The sequence below is a fragment of the Thermobia domestica genome, chromosome 6 (genome assembly GCF_964235325.1).
Source record: "Thermobia domestica chromosome 6, izTheDome1.hap1.1, whole genome shotgun sequence".
Taxonomy (NCBI): Eukaryota; Metazoa; Arthropoda; class Insecta; order Zygentoma; family Lepismatidae; genus Thermobia; species Thermobia domestica.
This window is the reverse complement of record NC_137459.1, coordinates 273,610,389-273,635,858: the sequence shown is the minus strand read 5'-3', so window position 1 is coordinate 273,635,858 and position 25,470 is coordinate 273,610,389. Positions and strand designations below refer to the sequence as shown.

Sequence of the window (25,470 nt, the reverse complement as noted above, 5' to 3'; positions counted from 1 at the left end):
AAACTGGGGTAGAAGTTCTACTAAAAGTATAAAATTTACATTGACGCTGACTTGCTTGTGAAGCCGCAATGGCCAAATAAGTGCCTCTGAAGCACTATGCTTAAGCGTCGGATTTGTAATTCACAGATCCATGGCTTAAATCTTTTATTTTTATTTCTACAATCTAACTGGTTATCACTATTAAATATTTAGTTTACTTGTTTGTATACAGATTCTTGCTAATGCAACAAGTTTCAAGAACAAAAACGGCACTGTGACATTTTTCGGCAATTCAAAATTATGATGCAAAAATTCAAGATTGTACAGGAATTATTACTATAATGCCTATAATGCCTACTATTTTACTAATAATGACACTAATGAATTACAACTTAACGATCGAATATTCATCATGTGAATAATTTTATTCACATAGAACAATCTTAAACATACTAAATTGCGATTATATGCTTTCAAAAATCGGGGTACATTGTGAATCAGGTTGACATTTTTTCCCCTCCACTTTTCATGATGTAAGGGGTAAGGATTGTTTGGTGTGGGATTGAACCTGCGACGTATTGCAGGAAGAGATACTACTGCTTTATGTCAATGTTCTATTAATTGCATTAGGAGAAAGAACAAGGTGTATACGAACAAGTAAACAAAATAATTAACAACGATAACCAGTTGGACTGTAGAAATAAAAATAAAAGAAAGTATCATAGACTGGATTCGAATGCTGATCAGTGAATTACAATCCGAAGATTAAACCACTATGCTACGGAGCACTAAATTGGGTCACTGCAGGCTTGCAAGTAAGGTAGCATCAATTTCAATTTCACCGCAATCTTCTCATCACCCTTTGAGAACGAGGATTTGCCACTTATTAAGCGAATTTTTAATGAAACCTGCTACACCGTTGCCAAACTTTGCAGATACAATGTTGCTGTCTTACGAAGGTTTGTAACAGGGGAGGAAGTCAATTACTTGGGTAAGTGTACAACGACAGAACTAAATTTTCTAGGTCATTTGCGGGACTGTTTTTCTTCCTAAGAAGACGCTTGTGATACACATCACGTAAAGTGCACCAAAAGGGTGAAGGTGTCTTCCATGCACATACATGATAATTAACAAATATTAGAGCACATTGACAGTACTGATAATTAGATGCTTCACACAATATTAATGTGGATTGTGTTTAGAGTGGATCACAGTTAAGGCTTTTCTGCACTTCACATATGGAATTATTTGCAAAGGAAAATGGATGTCAACTGTCAACAAATATTACAGTCAGTGTTTCAGTGGTGATACTTCTTGAAGTCTGATATATACTCCCGGCTATAGGAAAAATGACACTTAAAAAAAGGTTAAGTACGCGAGTAGAATATATCAGTTACGTATTACCTGAAGTAGAAATGAGAAGCAAGTGCTAAAAACAATTTACATATCAGTACAAAGAACAAATTAACTGAATACGTAACGTCGCAAGATGTTAAATTCTCAAGAAAAATGCACACATTCAAAAGTTGGAGTAATTTTTATTTGTTCTAGAAAAACAGCAACGTTATCTGTTGTTTTGGTTACTAGGATCAAGTAGTGAGATTTATAAGATTGTGTTGTTAGTACGTCCGTTACTACGCATGATTCTTGAATGGATGCGAATTTTTAAAATTGTTCTTATACTAGATAGCTTGAGCAAATATCTCGGCCAAGTTCGTTGATGAAGTCAATCCGTTAATACATTAGCCGGTGATGGCAAGTTTAATGGTGGCTATCCGTATCCCATATATGGAAATATTTCATATGATCCTCTTTAGTGTCTTTATCAAAGCTTATTGTACTCGTAAATTTGACATGCCACTAATTGTTACACGCGTTCATTATTAGCCACTTCTATTACTGATTTTTTTTCTGATAAAGGACGTCCTGTATTATATATTAATAATAATATAGATAATAAATTTATTTTTATTATGATTATTGTATTGTATATGTATTATTGAATCTAAATTTCATAATTGTAATGTCTGTAATGCACTAATTAAATTATTCTATAAAACATTCTGGTAAATTACAGATTCAATGGAGGATAATTTTGTCTTTGCTCCTTATACCTGATAAGGCTTGGTGTTTGAGTGTAATCGTTCAGACTGTAATACCTCTCCTCTATGCCTCTCTAAGCTTGACACATAAGGAGCTATTTCACAGAGTACCACAAATATCGATACTACAAGTGTTGTGTTTCCACATTGAACTATCAGTAGCAATGAGTTTAGCGTTCCTTTCAGAAGCGAGACTATACGAGACTGACCTGCAGCTAAAGGCGGGATCCGAACCACATGAGCTCCGCCGAGAATTGAATCCAAGTCTCCCACGCCCAAGGCGCGTACACTAACCGCTTAGCCACGAGGGAACTCCAACAGTAATAGTGACTTTCCGTATAGTGGAATAAATACTTCAATGAATTTAGCAAATATTAATCAGAGGTACATGGTTAAAAGTTTATCAGATTTATTCCATTTACTGAAAAGTTTGAGAAAATTTGATAAAATCAAATCCCAACTTTGAACCATGTACTTCTGGTTCATGCATGGGTATCAAAATGTGTGGAAACAAATATGAGGAAGAGGGAAAAGCTTGACACACTCGACATTATCACCAGATTAACACTGTTGCTATCCGAACTAAATATAAAACTACATGAACTGACAAAATAAAGGGGTACTTCCGGTTCATGTGGAAAGTCGAAATTTGGCATGGTTGTAGCTTTTCGGGACTAACCAACAGGAATATTGCCCATAGCGAGTATTTTTAATTTTATTAGGGATTTTAAAGGGGAGATGAAAAATTTCCCCATGTCATTTAAATGGGCCGTTTTTCAACCTATGATCTCATATTTTAGGTACTTCCAATTCGAATTTAAACTTGAAATTCAGTATGCTTGTACACGTTCGTTAGTGTTACCTAACTAAATCACCAAAAATAAAAATTTCCAACTTTAAAGTGGTTTTAAAGAGAACTGAAAAATCTGTCCCATGTTATTTACATGGGACATATGCACCCCAAAATGTTTAGGCACTTCGGACAGAATTAGAATGAAATTTAGCATGATTGTAGCCTTCCAGGAATAACTCAGAAAAATTGCATGCATATATATTGTTTTTAAGGGGCCTAAAGAGAGGATGAAAAAAAAATCCCATATTTATTAAATTGGCGTTCTCTTGGGAACCAAAATCTCATCTTTAAGGCAGTTGTAATTGGAAAAGGAATTTTAAATTTGGTAGAATTTTGGCTGTAAGAGGTGCGAGACCGTAGGTCGAGCAACCGCGGAGGTTTGGGGGCAAAAGCCCAGCTGGCCAAATTCAGGAAATGTTAAAAGCAAATGTAGGAAATTCACTGTTGATGTAAAGGCTGATATATGAGAGATTCGAGGCCGTAGGCCGAGTAAACTGTAAACGCGAGGCACTGGGGTGAAGCCCCCAGCTAGCCAATGCTAGTCTCAATATAAAGTTCTTTGTTTTAAATAGCACTACATCAGGTTATTTTATATATTTCATATATGCATGTAAAAGGAAATGTTAAAATATCAAACTTTATTCAGTGTTTCCAACTAAGGAGGCTGCAGTATCACAAATATACTAATTTAGGAAGGCTCTACAACAGTAATAAAGCAAATGAGATGAACAAGACGTTACATATCTGAAGTAAGTTAGTGTTGAATACTATGATCAATATAAGATACATTTCGAATAAATAGGAACAAAGTTGAAAGAAACTGAAAATTTGACTTTTACACTTATTACAAAATAGAAGTGCTACGATAAATATATCCAAGGAGTTACATGGTCTCTAACAAATAAACAATCATAATGCCGTTTACAGCAATTTGATACATCAAATTGTTCCGGTGATACGATAAACATTGGTAGAACTTTCAGCACTGCTTAAAACTACGAATTTGTACGGAATATTTTAAACGGAATTTGTACGGAATTGTTGATTATCGTAATTTGTAGTCGTAATTACAATAATTTTAATGTGTTACAAACCTTACCAAGGTTTACCCAGGTATCGGGAACGGTTTGAGATATCAAAATGCTGTACACGGTAGTTTATTATTTATCCTGTTAGAAACCATCCAATCTCGTAGATGAGATACTGGATCTGGATTTGGAAGGGGGGAGACGCGTACAAAAATACTGTTCGGCGACGCTGAAATCAGTAGTGACGCTTCCAATGCCGTTTAAAACTAAGTTCAGCACCAACGGCACGGAAGGTGAAAAGAGGTGAAAAATAAAACTTCAAAAACTAGTATGTTTACAGTGGCGTCTCGTAACGTCATTTATCAGTGGTTTATAGCCCCTAGAAAATATGATTCCTATAGTCGGTTAGAATGGCGAAGTCTTTAGGAGGAAGAAAAGTCTGTTTTGTGGGACCTTGAATAAAGAGTTGAGAAAAAGACTCATAAAATGCTTCGTGTGGAGTGTTGTACTGTATGGGGCAGAAACGTGGGCATTACGTAAAGGTGATGAAAATCGACTGGAAGCCTTCGAAATGTGGGTGTGGAGAAGAATGGAAAGAATTAGTTGGGTCGAGCGGAAAACTAATGAGTGTTAGAAATGGTGGGTGAGAAAAGAACACTTTTAGATATTATTAGGCAGAGGACGAGAAACTGGTTGGGACATTGCCTAAGAAGAGATTGTATCAGGAGGGACGTCCTAGAGGATATGGTGGCGGGAAAGAGAGGGAGGGGGCGAAGGAGACTACAATTAATGGATGATATAAAAACAGAAAGGTCATACGCGAAGACGAAGAAGTTAGCGGAGGACCGTGGAGCATGGAAGCTTCTCAGCTGCGGCAAGTGACCTGCCAATAAAGGCAGAATACCTATGATGATGATGATGATGATAGTCGGTTAGTACTTTCAGTATTCTAAATAAACAAAATGATGACATTCACTGCACTCGAAACATCTGTCTTGTATACTTGAATTGCCATGTATGTTGGTTTTTAAACTGTTAACAGTATATACGCAACGTGCAATGCAGCAAATTGTTGTGACAGTTTCAGAAGTGACTAATTACGAATGCTTTGTCCATGTGTTCTTGCATTATAGTTTCGACACTATTTTTTATTTTGTATTTACGTTATGTGTCAGATTAGGCTATATACGGCGAGATTTACAGTTTAAAAATGAGATTACTGTAGTGTGTTCCATGGTCTCATTCCGAAGATTGAACCCGGGACTTGGGCACCAAAAAGGGAAAACAAAACACTAGCTGCTAGGCAAATGGCGGAGTGTTTGTGGGGGGAGGGAGAAATTTCAAAAAATAAGAAAAAAAACTAAAAAAAATAATTATTTGATTCTTAGAACTCGTAATGGAGACATGCATTATGTTCAAACACACCCAAAATTTGATGAAATCAAAAGTAAGCGAATGTGACATTCTACAAGATCATTCAAATGCCAACGGAAGTTAAGAATCTCGGCAACAACGAAGAAACTATTTAATCTTATTAATGAAATTTACATCTCGGAAGAGGCTTCGAGAAAAGCATATTGGTGCCTATCCCGAAGAGAAAAGGCGCACGCAAAAGCGAAGAACATAACGTTAAGTTTGCTTTCCCATGCATCAAAAATATTGCGTAAAATTATCGCACAACGAATAGAAGAAAAAATAGAAGAGCGTCTACGGAGGACCAATCTGGATTCAGGAAGAAAGGAGAAACAAGAGAAGCAATACTGAGTCTACGGTTGATAATAGAACAGCACATCAGAATAAACAAAACAATTGATAGCATTTGTAAATATAGAGAAAGCTTTTGACAACGTAGATTGGAATATCATGTTCAGAGCGTTGAAGAATCTGAAAGTGGATTTCAGAGACCACATAATAATATACCAACTTTATAGGAACCAGACGGCTGTTATAAGAGATCAGAAGGAAGCAAGAATAAGCAAATGAGTAGTAAGGGAAGGATGTGGACTTTCACCTCTCCTGTTCAACATCTACAAATGGTGATCAGGAAAGTGGAAACATCTGTAGTTGGCAACACGTCAGATGTATGGGTTGGCAGTGGTGTCGTGGCGCCCGCAGCGCCGGACCGCTGGTAGTGGTGTGTTAGGTCGATCTCCATACTACGTCAGGCGCAGTGGAACAGCAGTGTCCAGTGGCTGCAGCAGACGGAGGTAGTGTAAAATGGGAGACCTCTCAGATTTTCAAAGAGGGCAAATTGTTGTTGCGCGGTTATGTGGAGTGAGTGTGACGGCAGTCGCTACTGTGTTAGGTGTGTCGCGTGGGACAGTGTCGAAGGTGATGACGGCCAACATAACACACGGGAAAACCACATCAGGGAAGCGGAACAGTGGGCGGAAGAAAATCATGAGTGACAGGTCACGCCGGGTATTAAAGCGCATTGTCACGCAGAACCGTCGTGCCACTGCGGAGCAAGTGACGGAGGAACTAAATCAGCACCTCCCCCACCCTGTTTCGACAATCACAGTCCGCCGCGAATTACATGACATGAACTTACGGGGTCGTGTTGCACGGGCCAAACCGCTCATCAGGGACCATAACGCTTTCGCACGCCGCAAATGGTGCCGCGACCATGCAACTTGGACCGTTGAGGACTGGAAACGTGTGATAAGGTCGGATGAGTCATCCTTCACCCTATTCCCAACCACGGGCCGTGCTTATGTGTGGAGAACGCCCAAAGAAGCTTATGATCTGCAGTGTCTCCGCCCAACTGTGAAACATGGCGGCGGCTCGGTGATGCTGTGGGCCGCCATATCATGGTTTTCATTGGGTCCTGTGGTCACACTTAACGGGTGAATCACTGCCAACGATTATGTCGCAATTTTAGGAGACCACTTGCATCCTATGGTCCGGATGTTGTTCCCGAACAATGACGACATCTTCCAGGATGATAATGCACCCATTCACACAGCTGGCGTTGTTGCAGCGTGGTTTGAGGAACATCGGGATGAAGTTCAACACCTCCCCTGGCCCGCCCAATCCCCAGATCTCAACATAATTGAACATCTGTGGTCCGTCTTGGAAACACGACTCCGGCGACGATTTCCACCTCCATCCTCTCTCACAGAACTGGCCGATGCTCTGCACGAGGAATGGTGTAAAATTCCACTTGCTACCATTCACGACCTCTATGCCTCCATCCCACGTCGCATCAAGACTGTTCTGAAGGCGAAAGGTGGCCGGACACCATATTAATCTGGTAAGTTGCAATTTCGTTCAGTTGTTTCCATTTTTCTGATCACAATCTGTATATGGAAGAGGCTATGAAAGAATTCTTTGACAAACGAGAAAGGCCTAAAAGTAAATGGTCAAGTTTTCAGCACAATAAGGTTTGATGATGACATAACATTGATAGCGGAGAACGAAAAGGACTTGCAGGAAGCATTTTCAAACGAACGACCAACTGAAAAGAAAACATGCAAAATGAAGATAAATAAGAAAAAAGAACAAAGTGATAAAGTGCACAAGAGCAGAACAGGAATAGCAAACGTATAGCTAGATGAAAAGAAAATCGAAGACGTTAAAACGTCTCCCAAATTAGGAAGTCTAATATCCTCGGACGGAAGAAGTGAAAAAGACGTAAGTTCGAAAATAGCACAGGGTAAGCAAGAATTCAATAGGGAAAGAGGACTGCTAACATCAAGAAATGTGTCATTGGACGTTCGTAAACAATTAATTAAGACCCTGGTATGGAGCGTGGCGCTTCACGGATCACAGACGTGGACATTGAGAAAAGCTTAAATATCCAAGCTGAAAGCATCTGAAATGTGGTGGTGGAGCAGAATGCTGCGCATATCACCGATCGAAAGGAAAAGGAATGAAGACGTACTAAAGGAAGTTAATGAAAGACGACAGATCATGAAGATAACAGAAAAAAGAAGAAACAACATGCTTGGTCATCTTATTCGGCACTCCGATTTGGTCACCGTGCTGAGAGAAGGAAAAGCAGAAGAACAAGGATAAAATATCTAGACGCAGTTACAAAGATGAGGCCTTATCAAAATATAAAAACAGCTCTCCCAAGCCGGAGGAAAGTTAAACTTTCCATGTTGCCTACCAACCTATGGTTGAGGTGAACAAGAAGAAAATATTATAAGTCCTAACAGAAATGATAATACGAACGAGTTGTGACAGAATATTTAGAATGCTTACCAGTCGAGCATTCAGAAATTTCGTTGGGATGGATCCAAAGTTTGAGCGGAAGAGTTCAATACTAGAAAGCACTACGTACTATTGACCCAATTTAATTCTACAACCGAAGAACGATAAGTAATTGTAAAGTTCTTTACCTACATTGTCGGGGGGAAAAAAGCAACACTTTATATATATATAAAGAAAGTGTACATATTAAGTGCAAGATAAAATGTTTAGGCTACATGAATAATTTTTCTACTAAACAAATGTTTTATTATGAAGTTTTGAGCGGTCCGAACCCGCTGGACCATCCGCATGAGTGTGTCCCTGATGCTCACAGTACAGTAAAAACTCGTTAATCCGCATGCATGGTACTCCGAACGGCCTTCAGTCGTCGTCTATACTGAGAAAAGTAAATGTACATCTCTTTTAGGAGTCTGGCATTCTTCTGCTCGAACCATGGAGAGTATGAGAATTAAATCAATCAAAAGTGTAGTGAAGGGTAAGGAGAAAAGCCTAATCTGAGTAAGACAGTGAAGAGTAGCACAATCTGTGGATACGAATAGTAAATGGTGTAAATAAAGGACGACAGCGAAAGATAAATCCAGAAACAACAGGTAAACGAAGAAAAACGAGTAAAAACTGTCGAAGTGAAAACATAAAAGACAAATGCCATCAAACATGCCAACAACTAATCACTTACCAAGCAGCTATCTTGGTGTAGTGGTTAAGACGCTAGATTATAAATCCGAAGGACGTCAGTTCGAATCCAATCCAGATAGTATATTTTATATTTGTTTATAATGCATACAGCACATGAGTGGTGCTAAAAGAGAGCGTATTACCAGTTTAATATAGTAAGTGAAAATAAGGTAAAAATTCCAGTGACACTTATTAGAGAAGTGGAACAATGAAAACGAGGAAGCAGGTATATTCAATCAGGGGTCTGCATCAAAGCGCGGTGATCGGAAAAAAACGAAATTTTCCCGAATTTCGCACATGCGAGTCTCTACAATAGGCAAATTTCTTGATAAATGTGCCTATTGCAGAGACAATCATGTCAGAAATGTCGCAAAATGTCCTTGCACGTTTGCCGATCATCACGTTCTGAGACGAAAACCACCCTCAGTTCGAAAGTTTTTCTCTCTCCCACTCTGTTTATATATGTATACAGAGATTGAAAAATAACAAGAGAGAGAAATACTCCCGGAACAGAGTGAGATGCATCCCTTCAAATCGACGAGATGACAAATAGACTCTTACATAATAAGAATGCCTAATACAAACAGCTATAAAACATCAAACTGATTATTGCAAGCATTATAGTAAACTTTGCGTTCACCTAAGGTTCCAAGATTCAAACCACACACCACTGATATCCCGAATGACAAAACATTATTATTTACACAACACACTCACTCACTCTCTCTCTCTCTCTCTCTCTCACTCTCTCTCTCTCTCTCTCTCTCTCTCCCCCCCAAAAGTGTCCTTCGCAACCACAAGTTTTGGGATGAGGGACCATATTCAGACCACAACATTAAGCTATATAAATACACTCGTAACAGATTCCTATTCAGATATTTCTTCCCACAACTAGTTTTCATATAGTATGTAACAGTCTTGTTTATACACGTTATTTTACTGAAATAGAACTTTATTCCAACTAAAAGAACAATACACGGCGCGCCAAGGGGTAAGGTAAAAAAAAAAGTGAAAAATATATAGAAATACCTTTCTTAATAAAAATTAAACGAGAGAAACAAAAAAATGCATTGTCTGGTCATCTCCGAAGATTTATCTGTGCGAAACATCAGTCTCGATTTTGTTTATTGTGAATATCTGTTTGGAGCCATTATTTTATACGAAAAAGTTGATACTGCCTAACGGGGAATGGAACCGAGATTTTCTATTTGGAAATCTAGCACTGTACCACTACACCAGCGATTCCTGTACCCAAAGTTTGTTTACTCAGCACGTTACACTATCGTATCACGTAAACAGCCCTGATGGTTGGAACGAAGCGGTAATGTTCTTCCTGTAATGATATTTACACCAAAGTTTATGCCAAAATTCATTTATTCGAAGACCTGGAGACAATTTAGTGCCCACTATTAAACTTAATATCGTACAGTGCAAGAAAATTACAGAAATGATAGCTTATTCTACAGTAATTTTACGGTGAAGATTCAAAAGTACGGTAATAATAATAATAATATTCAGCTTTACTGTATAGTTGTCAATTCAGCGAACATCTTGGTCGCCTTGGAGCGAGTGAACGTTGATTCGAGTCCGTTGAGGACTAATGAACACAGTGGTTCCTAAGATAGTTTGGCCACAATTGTAAGTACTGTCGTTAGGAGGTCAGCTGTTCGTTTTAGTCTTTTGTAGCAATTATTATTGACGTTTAGTACTGGTAATACTTTTTGTCTTTGCGTATTATTTTTATTCTTCTCTTCATTTCAAAAGAGAAGAATGTCCTAACAAATACCACCATAATTCATCTGATTTTGAATGTAAACGACATTTTGCAATTAGTAAAGAACAAAAATTGAACCCATAATCATTAAATATTCTAGTATCACACGCCTTAAACCTCTCAACTACGATTTCTGCGTTAAATAAGATAATTTATTCAATTTCTATAGTGCTCCCGTTATAGTAAGTTTATACAGGCGTTTTTCTTTCCTTAATACAAAGATGTTGAAATCATGGAAATAATTTGTAACTAGGGCATTACTGACAACAATCCGTAAGCAGTGTGTGCGTTCTTTACCATGATGTGAATATAGTGGCATTTCTTCATTCGTCTTTCTCTCCATGTCTTTCTTGATATTTCTTTATCATATATTTGTTTCTCTATCTATATTTCTTACTGATTACATACTGATTTTTGATTTACATTTCTTACTGATTACTTATTCATAATGGTCGCCAAGACATGGTTCCTGTATCAGATAAAACGTCCAGTACCATTGATATGAAAAATGAACCGAAAAAAAAAATAGGAAAGATCATGGGACACATCTAATGGTATTGTCGCACTATCCCCTGGGAGGCCCAGAGCCAAATTCAAAATTTTAAATGGAAACATGGTGCGAGTGATACCTCGTTTACATTGCAAAAACTGCAATGTTCGACATTTTTTTTTTTTTTTTTTTGCATTTCAGTTGATTGATTTTTGCATGAAATCATTTATTGCAATAAAAATGGAAGGTACCATTTAACACGAATTTTACTTACGTTTTCTCATTACACACACATCTATCTCTTATAAAAACATTTCAAATAATTTTGTTGTGTATATTCAATTTCCAAAAACTAAGGTTCTCATTTGCAACTTTGCCATTCCCCCCCACCCCACCCCACTATATTTCATCCTTTGCATTAAGTCACTTTTTTTAAAATCATCTTTTCCTCTGCTGCATAGTTCTCGAGCCGTGGAATAATAAATACCCTCTGATTTCCTATACGAGTTTTATTCTGTTCTTTTATCTCAAATCGTTTTCATATTAGTGGTACTGGACGCTTTATCTGATACAGGGACCATGTCTTGGCGGCCATTTCTAAAAAGTGATCCATATGAAAAATGTTTTGCCACAACGCTGTTCAGAGTTTAAAGGAATATCACTCGGCCAGTTTGCATTTAAAATTTCAAAGTTGGGGCCTGGACCCCATAAAAGGCTGCCCTTGGATCACCACATCATCCGACATACCCCATACAATTATCCCGTTTCACTTTTTATTCTGTTCATTTATCTCCAACTGCTTTCTCACTAATGGTACTGGACGTTTTATTTGATATAGGCATCATGTTTTGGTGGCCATTTTGAATATGGTGACCAATGTGAATTTTTTGCCCCAACGCTTTGTAGTTTTTAAAGATCTATCGAACGAGGTATCATCGCCCCAAGTTTCTATTTCAAGTTGGGCCCTCATGTAAGGTTGCTCTGGGGGACACCACAATAACACCAATGTGCCCCATGGCATTTCCTATTTGAGTTTTTGTTTGGGTCATTTATAGTGTGTTTTCAAAACAACACCGAGAACTTTGAGAGGTGATTCCTGACACCAAGATAAAACAATATAGACCAACTTGGGTGCACAAATACTTCCATTCGGACTTAGGCTGCCGAAAAATTGAAAAAAGGAACTTTAAAGGTCCATAGCTACGAAACTATGTGACCTACCGTAGTCGCGCCAAGACTTCCCTTAGGAACTAGTGTGTGCGCTATTCAAATATACATTATTCAGAATCCTACGGTAGTTCCGCAACAATTTTTATAGAGGTAGTTGGTGAGTACTTCAAATTATATGCCCGTAGCCAAGCTCATTCTATCAAAAATGTTGCGTGAGTACCTTAGGATTCTGAAACATGGATTTTTGGATAGGGCAAACTTTAGTTCCTAAGTGAAGCCTTGACCCGACTACGGTAGGTCCCATATTAATGGGAGCTATGAACCTTTAAAGTTCATTTTTTCAAGTTTTTGGCAGCCTGTAACTCCGGAAGGAAGAATTAGTGCACCCAGAATGGTCTATAAGTTTTTGTCTTACCTTGGTGTCAGGAATCACCTCAAACATTGTCGGTGTATTTTTCCATGTTCAGGCACGGAATTGGAAGTGTCACTGTTCATCTCAGCGATTCGAAAAACTATGGATTCAACACTGGTGTTACTCATTTTTGATCATTTTTAAATATATCTCCCCCCTCCCTTAAGATACACCGTCAAAATGATATGACAAAAACCATCTCAGGTTTGAACCTCGTCTAGGTTCGAAATTTGATTGAGATCGATCGGGTGGTTCACGACTGTGTTCGTGACTTAATAACTCTTGAACCATCCGATCGATCTCAATCAAATTTGCAACATTAATGAGGTTCAAACCTGGGAAGTTATATTATACAGGGTCGCCCATTTTAATCTTTCCACGGAAATATCTCGAAAACTGTTGAACATAAATAAACTGAACAAAAATTCAAATAGAAAATACCATTGGGCAAATCGAATGGTAATGTCGCAGTGCCCCCAGGGCCGCTCTTCAAGCGGGACTAGGGCCCAACTTTAAAGTTTTAAATGGAAACATGGGGCGACTGACACCTCGTTCGATAGATCTTGAGAAACTAAAACGCGAAGTGGCAAAAGATTGTTCCTATGGGTCACCGTTTTCAAAATGGCCGCCAAGACATAGTGCCTTTATCAGATAAAACGTCCAGTACCACTAATATGAAAACATTACGAGATAAATGAACAGGATAAAACTCGTACAGAAAATCAGAGGGTATTTATCATTCCACTCCTCGAGAATAATCCAACGGAGAAAAGATTAAAGTATAAGTGACATAATGCTAAAGAGGAAATCTAATTGTTAGAAAATTATCTTTCCGATCTCCCTCCAAAAATGGGTGAAGTGGAAATGAATGATAAAATCTCAAAGGAGAACCTAACTTTTACTTGCAATAGGTATGGTTTGCCTGAAACATTTGGGTGTACAAGTGACTGGTACTGCAATGAACCGATATTGTGGAGACAACTTTTGTGCAAAACCAACGTTTGTACACGTTGTTCTAAAATTGCATTGTTCAACAAATTGGTTTCGCATTTCAGTTGATTCATTTTCGCACAAATCATTGCCTGCAATCAAAATGGAAGGTACCATTTAAAAACAATTTTACCTACTTTTTTCCATTACAGACATCCACCACTTATAAAAACACATTTCAGATAGACCCTAATTTTGTTGTGTAGATACAATTTTCAAAAACTAAGGTTCTCATTTACAATTTCACCGTACAGGATGGCCCATTTTAATGTTTCCACGGAAGTATCTCAGAAACGGTTGAACATAAATGAACTGAACAAAAACTCAAATAGGAAATACAATGGGGCAAATCGAATGGTGATTTTGCGGTGCCGCCACGTCTGCTCTTCAAGAAGGCCCGGGGCCCAACTTTAAAATTTTAAATGGAAACATGGGGCGACCGACACCTCGTTCGATAGATTTTTAAAAACTAAAAAGCGATGTGGCAAAAGATTTCTCGTATCGGTTACCAATTGGCCGCCAAGATATGTTACCTGTATCAGATAAACGTTAAGTACCACTAATATGAAAACGGTTGAACATACATGAACCAAACAAAATCTCGAATAGGAAAGCCATGGAGCAAATCGAATGATGTTGACGCGGTGCCTCCCAGGGCCACCTTTGGTCGGGGCCTAGGCCCAACTTGAAAATTTTAAACGAAAATATGGATCAAGTGATACCTCGTTCGGTAGATCTTCATACACTAAACAGCGTTGTGGCGAAAGATTGTTCATATGGGTCACAGTTTTTAAAATGACCGCCAAGGCAGTCCCTGTTTCAGATAAAACGTCGAGTACCACTGATATGAAAACGGTTGAAGATTATAACGGATGAACAGAATAAAACTCTTATAGGAAGTCACAGAGGGTATTTATCATTTCACGGCTCGAAAATGTTGCAACAGAGATGATGATGATTAGAGTAGAAGTGCCATAATGCAAAGGAGGAAATCTAATTACTAGAAAATCATCGTTCCAACGTCCTCCGTAAGTGGGTGAAGCGGGACGGGAAGGAACATATGGATTACTTTCCTGGTTATAGGAATCTTTAGAGAATACCTCACACACATCTTGCGGAGGTTTGAAACATACATTTTTCAATCGAGCAGGTATGACTTCGAGTGTTATGTTCTAAACCGCACTCTCTACGCTGCGTTGTCTTTTGAATTACAGCCCTCTTAAGTTCATTTTCTCACCTTTCGGTACCTTATATCGCCGAAACTATCCCTCATTGACCAAAGTTCCAGAGGACTTTTTTTGCTTGTTTCGGTGTCAGGAATCAGCTCCCGAAGTTTGCTCAAATAGTTTTTTACCGCCCTGTATTATATATATTTTAGATTTTTGTGTATCTCCCCCTTCTCTACGTTGCTCCGTCAAAGTGAAATGATAAAGATCCTAGGGAGGAACGTTATCTATGTTGAATATGTGATTGAGCTTTGTAGTTTGGTTCAAGAGTTAAGTTGTGTTTATGTTTTTATAACTCCCCCCTCCTCCTCCTCCTCCTCCTCCCGTAAGGTCTACTATCAAAATGAAATTATGAAAACACTCCCAGGCCTGAACTTCATGAATGTGGAAAATTTGATCGAGATCGATCGGGTGGTTCAAAAGATTAGGAGTCACATAGTCACTTTCAATTTTATAATATAGATTTCACTAAGCAACTCAAGGCCTAGTTCCGTTCCAAGTTTGAACAAGATTGGACGAACTATGTATACAACGTGCGATATATACAGTCTTTTTTAAAATCAAATTAAAGACAAGAATTAGAATAAGGGATGCTAGATACACGAATTTTGTAATGATTTAGTGATTTTAGTTTTTATTTTGCCCCTCATTGTTGTTGCATTTATTCGTAGTATAGAATATATTTGAATTTAGTATTGCTAGTACGCAGTTCGCCCTATAATTATCAGAAATATTCATAGAATCAGTAAACTGCTCTGTTTGCAAATTCGTTCTTATGTTAAGTAGCTTGAAATTCTCTACCCAGAATAACTTTCATATTATCTGCAATGCGAGTCTATAAAATGTTGAGAAAACATGAATACAACTAGCAATTCTTCTTACCTTGATCGACTAATGCGTTGATCTTCCCAATATTGATCCCTTACATCCGGCATAGTTGCTTAGTTCTATATATTATTTTTTCAAGTAGAAATGATAAACTTCTGAAAAACAAAAAGAAAAATCAATCATTAGTATATATAGTTCTTGGTGTAACAAATCATGTATATTAAATATATTTTGCATAATGTTTTAATGGTTGTATTACATTATATAATTTGCAATGGGAAATTAAAGCTAATTTTTGTTAAACTGCCAATATCACGTCTAATATATATATATATATATATATATATATATATATATATATATATATATATATATATATATATATATATATATATAGAGAGAGAGAGAGAGAGAGAGAGAGAGAGAGAGAATGTATAATATATAAAATCGGACAGGTCTTGAATAATTTTTATGCTTAGGAAATAAAAATGAAATTATGAAATCTTCAACGTCTTTACGTCCCACGATTATGCTAAAGGAGAAGGTGATTATGAGAAATAGAGAAAGGGGGAGGAAACGGGAGAACCCTTAGAAAACGCACACGGTTTATGTTTACGGATTGCAAGGTCAACGGTACCTGGATCTAATGGAAATTTTACATACGGGTGTTATGCAACCAACAGTGCGCTTTTGTGCCGCAGGACGCCTATTTGTCGGTTACAGAATGTTTAAATACTAACATAGAAACTCATTACAATAACAGTTTTTGTTTTTAATGAGATTATACAAACTTCTCGTATCCATAAAATTTAATTAAGATATGTTCAACCATGCTGAAGTGATTGTTCAACACAAATTTCTAGTGAAGGATCTGCTTTTTCGTGGTAGGACGTGGCTTTTTCGTCTGTATCCAACTTCATGTGATCTATTCTTGGACGCTTAATCGATTACAAGAAAGCTTCTAGCTATTTATTACCGGTTTTGCTCTATAGTGATGAAATGGATTGATTCTACCACTTCCGGTTTGAATATCACCAACAAACTATTCGTAACTTTCGACCCACTACATGCAGGCCACTACATGCAAAGTTAATGGTGATCTATTAAGTAGTTTTGTTTTCGTTTTTTTCTCGAACTCACACGCATACACAAATACGCGAGAAATTTTAGTAAATCTAACTGCTCATAAAATCATATGAAGTCATACATTGAAATTATGTGGTATTTTTAAGTTTATGAAATTGGAAGTAAAGAACTGATTGCAGAATACTCAAAAGATGTAAAAATTATAACCGAAAAAAAAACTTTAAAACAATACTTTTTAAAAAATGTAGTAAAAAGAAAGTAACACAAAGCACTAAAACGAGAAAATTTTTGGTGGGGTAAACTGAAGAAAGACTAAAAGCATTAGACTTAAGCTCTCAATTCTAGGCAGCTATTTTCTCCTACTTACTGTTAGTACATTAATATACACTAGAAAGAATATATTATTTTCATATGATGCATTTTATAGAAGCATTTAAGTTTTTTTTTTTTATTGTTATTATATAGACTCACTTGATGCAAAAATCCGATGGAGCTACCAACCTTTCATAATATATCAAACGTTTTCGTTTCCAAGGGCCACATCGATACCTCTGCAGAACATCCCATGATTATGTCATGAAGGATAAGATGATGAGAAGAAAGTAAGTGGTGGAATTTAGAAAGTGGAAGCAAATGGAAGAATCTCGACAAAATTCACGCACACAGTGTTTGTCAACCACTTAGTCCACTGGTGAACCAGGGACTCCATGCCAAAGGTGAACGTTCTAACAGTGATCCACCGCGGCCCCTGTGGAGTAATAGAACGCTCGGACAGAGAAGATATTTTTTCATAGCACTGCGGAACTGTCGAACTGCAACAATGGAAAAACCCATAGGCATTAGTGTCTGCTTTCAGTTTTGTAACGTTATTCCAATATTTACTCCGAACAAGCAAGACAATCGGTATTCTGCTACATAGTATGTTCAATGTGTGAATTACCCAGCGGGTGGGAAAGTCTTCATGTAAATAACATGTCTGTTCTGAAATGATGGAAACTATCACTTAGGAATATGTGTGTATATAACGGTAATACTAGGTATATTTTAGTCCTGTTCACATTTCATGACATCTTAGTTTTTTTTCTCCTGAAAATTCGAATATCTGAAAATTGATTTTCGGTTTCGGGTTTCAAAAACCGAAAAAAAATTTAGTTTCACAAAACTAAACAGGTTTTCGGTTTGAAAAACAATATTTCTGGCTGCAAAAACTGAAAACAGATTTTTCGGTTTTGGAAACTTTTTTTTAATCAAAGATTTGTTATAAAATTCGAAATTACTGCCAGTTTTGAAATAATAAAATGATTCCAGAACCCACCAACAACTGGCGACTTTGGTCTTCTCTCCATTATAAAAACACTTTCGCGCAAATAAGGGAGCTCGAATTAACAGGAGCGGCATTCTCTTTCTTTAAATTTCTTTAAGATTAGGGTAAAGGCACCGAATATGGAATACTTTTTGTTTCTTCTTTATTTCTCAGAAATGCGTATTCCAGAATAAAAATATTATACATCATACTACTTGTGGTACCTTTGCAAAACAAAATGCAAGTATGAAAGTTTGTTCCTCATTAATGATTTTTTACAATATTACAAAATTGAAAGAAACTCAATTTTCCATATTAGGCATACCCCGCTCCTAATATGGAACACTACCTGTTCTTAAAATGGAATACTAGAACAAAACATGCTCATTTGTCTACAATGCGATATTTGGATAATTCGAGGATGGGCACGATCCCTGCTCAGACCGCCTATCCTGGCTCCGGCCTTTGGTGAAGTTTTCCCTGCTTTTCCTCAGTATCATTAGGCGTATGCCGGGATGATACTTTTCCTTAGGCCAGGATCGAGTCCTTTCCAATTCGTAGACTTAACTTAAAGGCCGATGTGATCTCGGAGTTGGAGACGCGAACACTTCCTTTATTCCTTTCCTTAAGCTAATAAATGTATTTATTTGTTTCTTTAAGAGTAGTAGGTATTATAATTAGGAGTATTCCATATTAGGATTCTGCTAGTATTCCATATTAGGAAAATCGCCATTTTGGATAGTTCTCTTCCTACACACGCTTGTATGATTCTCTGTGTACTGAATCTTTATGCCTTTATGGTACACTATATATGTAATCTAAATATCACAAACTCAACAATAATACATAACTCTTTGCGTACATTCAGCAGTCTGGAAAGATACGTTCGAAAAACTCAAGTTCTTCAGAAAAATATTCTGCAACAAAAGAAAATGGCTTGTTATCGTTCGGCAGCAAACCACTCATGCGCAGACTGAGGGTGTCACTGTGTACAAGTTTACGTACAGTCCACTCAGTGGCAGAACATAGCAGACAAAATAATCTGGTATTTCATATTAGGAACGTATTCCATATATGGTGCACCCACCCTACCATTCCCCTAGTTTAAAAAAAAAAAAAAAATCTCATATAACCAGTGTTCAAAACTAGAAGTCTCCAACCCTGGCACTAGTAATCTATATATCTTGCATATGAATTTCCAAGTGTATCGTTTAATCCTAGGATAGGTGCCAGTATAATTGAATGAAAAGAATTACAGTTATCGAAGTATGCGATCCATTTCGAGCACTGCGTAACATATTGAACGCCTTAAGAACCAATTGGGGCTCCGCTGCAGAAAGATATTTTGGTGCCCCCTAATCAGCGAACTAGAACTCCCTCCCCCCCCCCCCACACACAATCATAAGAGTTATTTTGAAGAAATGGAGACAGTTGAAACTATCTCCTTGTCAGAAGTCATAACTGATCTCTTAAATCGATCTATGTAAATGGTTCCCAGATTAATTATGCGATGCCTTGTTTCTTCTGAGTCTCTAGCTATCTCCTGCAAGCGGCGAATGGGTAATACCACTAAAACAAGTCAACCTACTATATCTTCAACAAAAACGTACTACACATGAAGTGTATAATACGATTATATCTACTGATGATTTGTATGATATATTAATAATCAGCTTCGCCGTCGTTTCAGTGACTCCTCTGCTATTCTGTATTGAAGTGCCTCGCCTAAACTAGCTACCTGCAAGATATTGTGTATTCCACCATGCGATGCGAGTTGTGCGGTTTTAATATTTAAATGATTTTTGAAAATTACTTGCATGTTAGTAATTGGCGAAGGAATGGAATCAAGTTTGCTATTAATATGAAACTTTAAAATGTACAAATTTCACATAAAATGGATAACAGTAATTAAGATATTCAGTAATATGTAATATGAGCTTCACACAGTGGTTGCGGGGTGGGCCTAGACCTCTTCGTCCGAAGGCCCCCGTGCACTGCAAAGCTTGAGTCACAGATTATTGCGATATGAAACAGAACAATCTTACAAACAGTAGCGTAGCTAGGATTGCTTTTAGGGAGCAGTAATGGAGCAGTTCAAATTCTGACATTTTAATGGCAATGTTTGGCATTTGTGTTTAGTGTACTTTGCTAAATAAAGAAAAGTAACACACACATTATACATTGAGCGACCGTGGTTCAGCTGGTACATCACTAAACTTAACACTAGGGTTTTCAGGCAAAATGACTTAGTCCTATTATATACCTAGGTAGATCTAAACTGTGACCCGTGCTCAACGGAAGGTGATGCTATAGGTAAAAAGAGGACTTAAGTATCACATGACATTTACACTTTGGAGCTTTGTTTCAGCGGTAGATACCAGTAAAAATATCTTGCAACATCACATGGCACATGGTAAAACAAATGCCTAACAGTAAGGTATTGCCATTGTTCGGTATGAAGTAGGAGCAAGTACGTGACTATCGAAACCCGGTGATCCGTGTTCAGATCACATTTCTGATTTTTTTCGCCGCATTATAACAGTGTCTTTTCATGCAAGTACAGCCTTACATGTCGTGGTGTAGATAATGTTTGGCATCTGCAGGCACTATATCAATCCCGAGACTTAAACCAGGCCTCTCGCGCATTGGAGGTGAGCCTCAGCCGTATTTTACCAAGGAACGCACATACCATGCATATGTATGTAATTTGTGTTGCAGAACATTATTACCGTATGTCCACTTTGTAGCACAAATTAAATACAGACAGACATGTGAGTGTATTATTTCTGTTTATGCACATTATTCCCACTTTTTAAAATTGTGTTCACATTCACTCTAAATAACGTTTGCACAGTGAAGAAAAACAAATCGATTTTTTTTTGTTTCGAAAACCGAAACTAAAAACTAATTTTCAAAAGATAATCCAAAAACTAGTTTTGAAAGCCGAAAATCTGATCTGAAAACAAAACCTAAAATCAGTTTTGGAAACCGAAAATTGATTTTGAAAACTAAACCAAGAATCACTTTTGGAAACCGAAAACAATTTTTTAAAAAACTAATACCTTCAGAAATAGATTTTCGGTCTTTCGAAAAATCGATTTAGACAGCACTATTGTATTTTATGTGGTCATTTTCTTCAAGTACATTTCATCTCTCTCTAGTAAAAATCATCCAAGTCATACCCGGTACGATGATCGAACCGAAGTTCGAAGTCCATATCGAACACACGAAACGGGATGCTCAGTAAACACTGAAAATTTCAACACTGGACAGTAATGTGCTCATTTACGGGAAGAGAGACAATGAAGCGACATTTTCGAACTCCTCTTCCCTTCTTTAAACACATTCAGATGCCATTAGTTTCGGGGTGAGGGGGGTGGGGTGGATATCTAGTTAAATGTCATGAGAAGATTAATTTTCATTGAAGCTTCTGTACTAGCTTTGACTGGCAAGAAACTATCATACAACGTTCATTTCAACGAGTTTCGTTACATGAGTTTAAAGAAAAAATTAAAGCAGAAGACATAATGAATACTCACTTTAATGTTGGAATGCAAGTACCTATCTCATCAATATGACATACTGACAGTATAATAGAAGTAGTAACATCATATTGCAAACTACCTAAATCACTAATGATCTTTAACGTATTAAATGTTATCTACCGTCTTGTTGAAACTATTGACTGTGTCCCATCGTCTGTTTCTGTTAGCTACAATAAAATAAATGCAAACTACCTACGAACATTTAATATTATCATAAGTATACTGCTATTATTGGCAGGTTACTTGCCACAACTGAGAAGCTTCCATGCCCCACGGTGTTCAGCTAACGTCTTCGTCTTCACGTAAATTTTCTGTTTTAATATCGTCCACCAACTGTAGTCTCCTTCACCCTCTTCCTCTTTTTCCTGCCGCTATACCCTATAGCACGTCCCTCATGATACAGTTCCTTCTTAGCCAATGTTTCTCTTCCTATTTAGTAGTATCTAAAATTGTTCTTTTCTCCCCTACCATTTCCAACACCCCTTCAGTCGTTTTTCGCTCGACCTAGCTTATTTTCCCAATTCTCTCCACATTATTTCGAAAGCTTATAGTTGCTTTTCATCACTTTTGCGTAACGTCCAATCAATAAATTTGTTATCATTATGGTATTTAAAATCATGAAAATCGCGGCATTTTGGGCCTGTACAACTTGCAGTCAGCTTTAAACTAGAACTTTTTTTTTTTTTTAATAATATTGGCTGTAGCATATGAATAAGAATATCAATTTAACAATGTAATACAGTCTTGATTTAGAAAAGAAAAATAAAGTCGTCCCATGCATTCCAAAGACACTGAAAGTAGAAAATTTTGAGGAAATCCACACAATAATCTATAACCTACTAAAGGTTAATCTACACTTAATTTTGAATACAAAAAGTTAGCACAATATTCCATTTGTTTATGTAACAGTTATCAAACAATGGAATATTATGTCTACTACTTTCATCGAGAGAATGCAAGCTTTATAAAACGCTGAATCTGTTTCCTCTTCAGTCACGTTTTTACACGCTGTTGCTTGATGCAATACAAATTCTGTGATCTTATGTAGTGGTTAGCTGGCATAGTTACTATGTTAATCTGTAATCTCGCATTACTTGATACGTAAAACATTACATTTTTAATTTATTTTCTCAAAACTGTAAATCTTGAAATGTTTGACGCGTAGTCACTAATACATGTGAAAGTACAAATATTAATATTTAAATTAGCTTTCTATTGTGAGAAATTGTATCTCCTGTTGCACATCATAACATACGGTAGGTTCCAAAGCACGTCACGTTGCATATTCCTAATAATTAAATGAAGACAACGAAGTAAATAACGCTCGCCATTGATGACCTATGTAGCGAAAACTCTTACCATTATTTACTCATAGTAATATAAAACGAAACAGAACAATTAAATAACTTTCCAACTGTTTCTGAAGTTGGGACACAGAACTATAGATTTAGGCCTGTTACTTTCATAAAAATAACATATTGAAAGTTATGTCATATTAGTCTGTCTACTTATGGACAAGGATTTGGAGTGTTTCCGTGTACATGGTCCCGAATTCTATTTCAATCTCACTGAAAGTCCTGTCTCGTGCAGTCTCAGTGCTGAATAAAGACGTTAAGCTCCAACTAATTAATCCATCCTCCTCTTCAAAACAGTTTTGAAGATGTAATATTTATTTTTGGAATACCTATAGCACTACTAAATCTATGAAATCACTCCCTCAGCGTTAATTATACCTGTGTGAGATTTTGTATCGATTGATTTAACTATCTGACTCTCAATAACAGTCAAGTTATGATGAAACAGGGGACCACAACCGAAGACAGACATGTAGCGAAAATTTGATCTTTCAATTAGTACTGTATCAATGAAAAGGGGAAAAAAATCACTTTTTAATTATTTTTTTTTCTTGTAACAATACAATCTTTCATAGGAATTGGCCAATTACAATGCAATGCTGTTACTTTCAAAGAATAAATCTGTCTTTCAATTTGAGACAATTACTACTCAAATTGGTCTTGACTTCGCGGTTACTTATAAAACACACTGACTGAGAGAAAACTTTAGTTAACTGTATAACTGGCCAAAGTTCACTACTCAGACAAATTTAAACCCTGTTTTATATATATATATATATATATATATATATATATATATATATATATATATATATATATAAAGCTAAATGTAATATATAAATTTGTGAAAATATAACAAGAGAAACTTTTGTCTCAAGCACTATTATGGTCACTTCCACATGGCGAAAGACAAATACTCCTTACCAATATTTAATGGTTTAAAACTTTTAAAATCACAGAATCTTAAGTATTGCTAACTCATATTTCACGAAATTGTACCTTTAATTAGGACATTTTGCACAATCATATTCACATCTAACTGAAGAACTCAGTACATTCTATTGAGTATGAATTGTATTTCAGCGAAGCAAATCTTTTAAGCGTGACTACAACTTAGTACTACACATACACGCATATACACACACACTAACCTAAATATCTTTATTATCAGTTTTCTCAGTCTGATAACGTTTATTTATTGCATTTTATCTGTTATAATTATCTTTAGTAATTTTCATTATCCAGTTTAATCAACGGTTCTTTTTAATCTAGCTTAAACGTAATCCAATTAGGCGTGTTTTGTGATCACATGATCGAATACCATCAGCGTAAACATTCAGCTAAATCGGATCATACAAAGTGGAATGTTTGTCCGTTGTTACTCGACAATCTGTAGGATAACTAATTATAGCATATGTCAGGATTAATGATTGCGAACGAACTGTTGTACATATCAGCTTTTTTTTTTTTAAAACATCCTGTTCCTAAGATTCATCATTCTGGAAAATTGAATAAATCTATTTCGTTTAGTAGAGACCTGTACTATGCCTTTCCCGTATGCACGATGTACGCACATTTTCTCTGACCTCTGATTTCTCTAATTTCCAATATTGAAGTACAAAACATTTGGAGCTATCCGTGTAAGAGGCGCTTATTTTTTTTTCTTTTTTTTTATTTTATTCAATAACTGTGTAGTACGACAAATTTAAATTTCGGTTGGGAAAAATTAAATTGCTACTTAATTCACTTCACGCTTTATGTTAAGTTCACTTACACCAATCCCTCCCTCTCCTAGTTATTTCAGTTAATAACTTGAAGACAATAAAGATTATAAAAAAGTAAAGTAAGTAGGTAGTATCTACAAAAAGCTATTAAACCAATAACAGTTTCCGAACCTTTGTTTATAGACCACAAATTTGAGTGAGTCTTTTATGACGTCGTAAGTGCTGGGCACCTAAATTTATATACTATACGTAAAGTCTTGAAAACAATTCCGCACCATAGCTCATTAAGGGCGGTTTCCATAACATCTACTTTTTAGAAGCAAAAAATGAAATCAAGATGTGAAACTCATAGTGGACGCTCATCATTTTATAACTGCAACAACTTTGAAACTAACAGTTAGCGCCGTGAAAGCTAGATATCTTGATAGGCCATCTGTACTTAGTAATATAGTGTAAGAAAAATAAAATGGGCCAAAAATGAACAAACGCCATTGGTGAACTAAGGTAGGAAATTACCAGTTTATATAGTCTTTTGTAGATACTATCTTGCTTATTTTCTACAGGATGACAAATAATTATGTAAATGGCGTTTCAAAGACTGTGGTAAAGAAACTACATAGAAACATAACTTAAAATAAAATTGAACATAAACACATTACTCTCATATCTTTCCTTACAAGAAGTTTAATCTGTTCTCCAAGGCATGATCTACCAA

The 25,470-nt window shown here is 36.6% G+C and overlaps 2 protein-coding genes across 8 annotated transcripts in view; one reads left to right on the top strand and one right to left on the bottom strand.

Annotated features, from left to right (window-relative positions):
• The window catches only part of LOC145688499 (protein GVQW3-like), a 480,426-nt gene that overhangs the window by 88,311 nt on the left and 366,645 nt on the right, over nt 1-25,470 (top strand). The gene's annotated exons all lie outside the window — the stretch shown is intronic.
• Nucleotides 1-25,470, bottom strand: part of LOC145688497 (epidermal growth factor receptor kinase substrate 8-like) — a 379,489-nt gene that overhangs the window by 261,135 nt on the left and 92,884 nt on the right. For 2 of the 4 annotated variants that reach the window (XM_081762831.1, XM_081762832.1), the window contains one exon: nt 15,797-15,897. The exons of 1 other annotated variant lie outside the window; for it this stretch is intronic. In XM_081762831.1, the coding sequence (XP_081618957.1) occupies nt 15,797-15,849 (53 nt within the window). In that variant the 5' untranslated portion in view covers nt 15,850-15,897. The remainder of the gene's footprint in view (nt 1-15,796; nt 15,898-25,470) is intronic. One more of the 4 variants, XM_081762833.1, reaches the window with a different exon arrangement.